A 6,695-nucleotide genomic window follows, 5' to 3' on the forward strand; every position below is an offset into this window, starting at 1 on the left:
ATATATAAATTGTATAAAGATGGGTAAAGGGAAAAAGGATAATTGGTAATGAGTGAGTAATTAATAGTGCCACAAAGGGCACAATAGTGATTGTAATTGGGTGTTTCTTATTGCTTATGATTGTGGGAGCTCCTAATGGTCCCTTCTCTAAGGTACTTGTTTATTGACATGGGTTCACGACTCTTACCATTTGTGCTACTGAAAAGTTTGTAAGTGTTTTAGATTTGGGACTTGGAATTTTTTATGCCAAAAATTTAATATCAAAGGTTGTATGTAGTTGGAGGTTTTTAAACAAATGTACATGGTAGAATGATTTTAAAGGACCTGTGTCAATACTGTGCTTTTGTTGGCTTAACTTATTTCACTGGGCAGAGCTAGAATAAGCATTCCAGTGTAAACTGTGTCCACACTAGGAGCACTTTACCAGTATAGCTATACAAGCAAAGCCTTCCAAGTGTAGGCTTGGCCTGTATTGTCTCAACTACTTTAAGAAAGAAAAGTTCAGACTGTATTAACCTTTTGTTTTCTTCCTTTCCTAGGTGAAGCTATATTTCACAAAAACAGAGGAGCCATCAAATCCAGAGGCTAGCAGTTCTGCTTCAGTAACACCGGACGTTAGTGACAATGAACCTGATCATTATAGATATTCTGACACCACTGACTCTGATCCAGAGAACGAACCTTTTGATGAAGATCAGCATACGCAGATTACAAAAGTCTGAATATTTTTTTTATCTGGGGAGAAAAAACCACAAAGAGACAAACTTGAATAAACTGAAAAAGGACCTTTTCAAATGGCAATAGAACATTGTGTCAGATTACCAATTATAGGAACAATTCTTTCCTGACCAATCTTATTTTGCCCTATAAATCTACAGGGTTTGACATTTGTTGTCCAGTTGAAAAAGGTTACGTAGCTATGTTATGTATATACCTTTTTGTGTCAAAAGGACATTAAAATTTCAATTAGGAAATATAAAGATGGCACTTTCCCATTTTATTCCAGTTTTATAAAAGTGGAGACAGATCTGATGTGTATGCGTAGGAATTTTTCCTTTTGTGTCTGTCACCAACTGCAGTTGGGGTTGGGGGGAAGCTTTCTGATATACAGGTTCACATCCTGCCCCTTTCTTTGCACTTAAGTGGCAACAGATAAGTCCGCAGTTGGCTAAGAGAAGTTTCTAAAGGGTTGTACTACATTCTGATGCATGTATTCTGGATAGGGGAATGTAAAGAAATGCTCTGAAAGGAATATATTATGCTGGACCCTGGACTATGTACCGTATCCGGCTACTTACATGCACCTTTCTTTAGCATGCTGCAGTAATTAATCCTGGACGTTTGAGGAATCGGCCGCTGTCACTGCTTGTTGTTTGTGCATTTTATTTTTTTAAGCATAATGGTGCTAGAAAAGGCAGCTAGAGGGAGTGATTCCATATAGGGGTACAGGAATGAACCTTCCACAACATCTTAAAGACCCACAAATGAAGGGATATGAAAATAATGGGGTCACAGATAAGAAACACAGCAACAATGACTTAACCATACAAATGTGGAGGCTATCAACCTAAAATGGGCTTGAAACAATTGTTCTAAAAAAGACAATGATTTATTAAATGTTTTTCTCAATTGTAATGGCTGCTCCATCTCCTGTGTAATCAAGGCCAGTGCTGAAAGTCAGATGCTATTAGTACATACATCAGTCAACATCTTACTTATTTTATTAGTTTTTCAATCATATACCTGCTGTGAATGCTTCATGTGCTGCATTGCAAGCTTTTTTTCCTCATTAAATATAAAATATTTTATAACGGTGCACGAGAAACTTCAATTTGAGATTCTACAGGTTAGTGTTTATTTTGAAGATTTATGGATGCATTTATTCAAACAAACAGCTGTCAGCCCTTCCACCCCTTTGACCTTACACATTCTATTACATTCATTACAATGAGTTTTGCAGTTTTGCACACTTTTTTTTTAAAATGTCATTAACTGTTAGGGAATTTTACTTGAATACTTAATACCTACAATGTTTAAAAAGAGATATTACACATGGTATAAAGGAAACCAGTCTTGCAATAAATTCTCAACACTGCACAGATATAAAGATGTGTACTTTTTAAAAGTAGAACATGTCCCAAATATTCTGTTTGCTATTAAAAGAATTAGATATCCAAACTGGCAGTGTTGTATCATTCCTTCATAGGGATATAGCCAGAAATAGGGATTGAGCTTCACTTTTGAATATTATGATGATTGACATGCCCAGACTGCAGATAATTTAACAGAGTACAACTATTGTTGAATACAGATATGAAATTTTTAAAAAAAAATTCTGTTCACTCTGAAATACACCATGACCTTCAAACTTCTGGAATATCTACCCCAAAAGTTACACTTTATGGTGTAAAGTCCAATTTTAATTAACTTACTGGCGCCGAAGTTGTTTATTAGCTGTGTTCTTACCGAGTTAACAAATGAATCTGGGATCCATAGGGCCCAGTACAACAGCATTAACAGACTATGAATTGTAAAAAGACAAGGCAGGACTTCACCTACATTTTGGTAAACAAAGGTGTAACATGCTTTTTCAGTATTTATTGGTCAATTTTGCTCGTCAAATTCATGATCTAAACCTATAACAAAGCTATTATAGGATTTTCTGATTCATAAGTTAAATTAGATTTTAAGGTCTTAACAGAACAAAAATGGTGGTCCAGCACTCAGAATTCCCATTGTTAAATTGGGCAGCAGGCAATGGCTACTTGAAGACCATACTTTATGCCTTGATACATGTTTCACCTTATGTCTGGTTTTAGCAATTGAAAGTCATGTTGGCTAATAAACAAAAATATTCATGCTTTAAAATACTTTGATTTTGACACTGTACTATGTCCCACTTCTGGGCTCATGATATCAAAATTAAATGTGTGGTTCCAGTATGTAACACTGATGGCCAGAATGGAAATAATGACATTATAATGGGCTTTTGCACTGTTGTTTTTCCTTTGGAATGTGAAGGTCTGAATGAGGGTTTTGATTATGAATGTTTCAATGTTTTTGAGAAGCCTTGCTTACATTTTATGGTATAGTCATTGGAAATAGAAAAATGGCATTATATATTATACATACTCTCCTATACTTTCAGTTACCATCCCCATAGAACTTGACAAGAATTACTATGACTGAAAGGTTTTTGAGTCCTTATTAAAACGTTATTTATGACAGTATTCATAATTAGCTTGAAATGCATTCGGTAGGTAATCTCTGAGTTTCTGGACTGTATACTTAAACTCTTGGATGTGCAGCAGCTTACATGTCTGAAGTTACTTGAAGGCATCACTTTCATATGAGCTTACTGTTAGGCCCTGTACCATCCTTAGTCATCTGTAGCCCCACTCGAAATGTTTTGCCACAGTTAATTTAAGGGCAGTTGTATAAATAGCATCAAGATTCTTTGCCGTGGCACAAATTGTAAACTAAAGTGGAGTTTACATACAGCATCAAACGTTTCAGCTTTAAAAAATAAAAATAGGGTGCCAGTGTGCAAGTTCCATGTTTAATTATAGCAAATTTGTGCAATATGTTAACGACGCCTGTGGTTGCCACAAAGTGCCTCGTTTACCTTTAAATACTGTTTAAAAAATGTCATGCATGCAGATGGAAGGGGTAGAACTGTGTGCTAAAAGAGGCTTTAACTGCAGTTTGGCAGAGGTGCCTTTTACTCTGCCAGTTCAAATTTTCAGTCTGTTTTCATATATATATATATAGAGAGAGAGAGAGAGAGTGTGTGTGTGTGTATATATATATAGAGAGAGAGAGAGTGTGTGTGTGTATATATATATATATACACACACGCGTGTGCGCACACACTAAAAAAAAAAAAATTTGAGTCTGTCAAGCAGCCTTACTCTGATTCAGCCTCTTCAGATACTATTGTGCTGTGCAACAGTGGCTCTGTGTGTAATGCTATGCACTGAGGATACACAAAAACAACAAAATATGACATGTACAGGATAATGCCTCATACAAATCAGATGTCCATTTGTTATTGTGTTTAACAACCCTTTATCTCTTAGTGTTAAAACTCCACTTAAAACTGATTAAAGTCTCATTCTTGTCACAGTGTGGGTGTTTTATTAAAGTATTTTGGGTGTAAACTCAGATTATATTTTGCTATTCAGAAATGAAGAATCAAGTGTGATCGTGGGAGTAAGGGACATTTCTCTAAAAGGAGCTCCTTGTGTATCAAAACAGATTTCAGGAAAGCTGCATGTTAAAATCCTTTGAGATTGAGTCTTAACAAATTAATGTTGGAATAGGAAATGTGGGTTTTGCTTGCATTGATTTTCAAAAACTATAGAATAAATAAAAGTAGGTGGGCCTTTCATTTTAATGCTCTCCAACCTATGAAATATAAAACAGTACTCTGAATTAAACCAAATTACTTGCTTTCGGGTCAATTTGTTTTAGTATAGCAATACATATTTTTCTTTCTTTCAAATAACATTAAGCTTCCTGTACAAACAAGCTAAACTTTTCAGGAAAATGTAATGCAGTTCACTGAGATACAATGTAATTTTTTCTAACCTTAAACTGCCAATGGTTTACTAAAGTCTGCAGGCTGCTTTTTCCAATGGGACTAGTATAATGTGTATATATATCATAAAATAAGCTTGAATTTTTTTTTCTGCCTGCTGGTCTCTCTGAAATTAATTTTAAAATAGATTTTGTACATGTCTTAATGTAGAAATACTGTATCCTCTGTCACTTTTTCAGCTTGTCTTACCATTTGAGCCTTAAGGAAGAAAGAAGCTACTTGATTTGTGCTTAAATTCAATGAGGTTGCTACAGATTCAGTGGCTCTGTAAAAGTGAAAAGAAAATGTTTTACTGTTTTGCATGTGGTGATGGTTTAGCAGGATTTTGAATTATGAAAATTACACATCTGATTACTTCATTTCTAAATGCTCTATTCCTGCCTCCTTACTGAAGCTTTTTCATTTAAAAATGGCTTAATAGATGTTTGAGAAAGTCGTCAAAATGATTCCCATACTGCTTTATGAATCAATTCACAATATGTATACTCAGTGCTATAGCCATTTCCATATAGTAATTGAAATGATAAACATGTTGCTGCTTTAATATTGCTTGATTTCTCCAACTTGGGTGGAATCTTTCTCCTAGTTGATGTTTGACACAACCAAACTGAATTTGTTGTTAACGGTTGCATTTCAGTAAACAATAAGATAAATATTACTTGTTTAGAGTTAATCATGTACATCTTTCTACCTGTATTTATTTTTATGGTAATAGTTTTTACATTCTGGAAGCAAAAGTTTTTAAAAGGCTTAATTGTCTGTGGGCTGGAAGTTGGGGAGGAGGCTGTTTGGTATCAGAGTAATTAGAAACGTATAGAAAGTCCATTCAGCACTCTGTTCAATGAGTGGTTTCTAAAAGAATATTAGAAAAGAATCTACATGAAGAGGTTCTGGTGTCAGGACAATTGTAATTGTTTCTGTATTTGTTGTATGAGCTAATGGTGTATAGTTTACTTCAATGCAGAGTAGGATCCTTGTGAATCCCTATGCAGTTGTGGTAGTGTAATAATGATCTGCTTCAATTGCTTATTTTTTATCTCCAATAGAGCTACAATATAATATTTCCAACTTCTACGTGGAAGCCTTCTGTTAGAATCCATTCTGGGTTTCATGTGTCTTTCAAATTGTATGCTACTTGCTCTTGAGACACAATTCCTCTGATACTTCTGTAGTTTACTTGTATTTTTTGTGTGTGTGTAATTGCTGTTATTTTTCTCAGATGAAATTTTTGGAATCTATGACCATTTAGCTCTGCATATGAGCTGTAATCCCCACTCTTTTTCTTTAAGCTTTTGTCTACTGAAGCCAAATTCTATGGTGCTTTTCATGCCTTTCTTTTTTTTTTCCAAGTGTACAGCAGTGCTTACTAAAATGTCAGTTTCAGAGCATCCTGTTTATAATTCATGTACGTTTGTGCATGGTGGAGCATGGGCAGCAACAATGCAAACATTCTGCACAGTGTACTTTAATTCTGAGTCTCCATGTCCATTCTGTCTGTAACCTCTACTTGGCTGCTATCCCATGAAGGTTTATCTTGGTTTTATGTGAACATTTTTTCCATGCAAAACTGTTCTGGAATACCAACTCAATTTATGTATGCCACTTCAGCCATAAATGGGTAGATTTTTAAAAGCATTTTTAAAAATTGTGGCCATAAAACTGACAACATAAAAATGTCTTGATAAAAATGGTGGAATAGGCTATTTTAAAATGTGTATTGTCATCAAGACTATTTTAAAAGATGAGTATGTTTAAAAAGTAGCATGCTAAGAGTTTCATGTTGGGTCTTGTAATACAATGTTTGGTATTGGGTGGGAGCCAACAGTAGAGAAGAAATTTGGTCAGGGTTCCAGAGGGAGCAAACAGAGATATGGAAGGTATTTGTGGAGAAGAACACAAGCAACATTTTAAAAAGGCAGTCCAGAAGCCTGAGAAATGAAACTGGTATTGAACCACAAATCAGGTGGGAGAATGTATTTTTGCTTTTATTCTTCACCCTTGGCCTAATCCCCTTGCTGGCTCATTATTGTGTGTCCCATTATGCCAGGACAAACTGCTTGAGAACCTCTCATCCATTCACCTATATAACTTTTTT

At 35.1% G+C, this 6,695-nt stretch overlaps 1 protein-coding gene across 1 annotated transcript in view; it reads left to right on the forward strand.

Annotated features, from left to right (window-relative positions):
- Positions 1-1,816, forward strand: part of PTEN (phosphatase and tensin homolog) — a 70,577-nt gene extending 68,761 nt beyond the window's left edge. The window contains exon 8 of the mRNA XM_045023799.1: positions 540-1,816. Coding sequence (XP_044879734.1) covers positions 540-722 — 183 coding nt within the window. The 3' untranslated portion in view covers positions 723-1,816. The remainder of the gene's footprint in view (positions 1-539) is intronic.
- The last annotated feature ends 4,879 nt before the right edge of the window (positions 1,817-6,695 follow it).

The sequence above is a fragment of the Mauremys mutica genome, chromosome 7 (assembly GCF_020497125.1).
Source record: "Mauremys mutica isolate MM-2020 ecotype Southern chromosome 7, ASM2049712v1, whole genome shotgun sequence".
In the NCBI taxonomy this organism is placed as follows: domain Eukaryota; kingdom Metazoa; phylum Chordata; order Testudines; family Geoemydidae; genus Mauremys; species Mauremys mutica.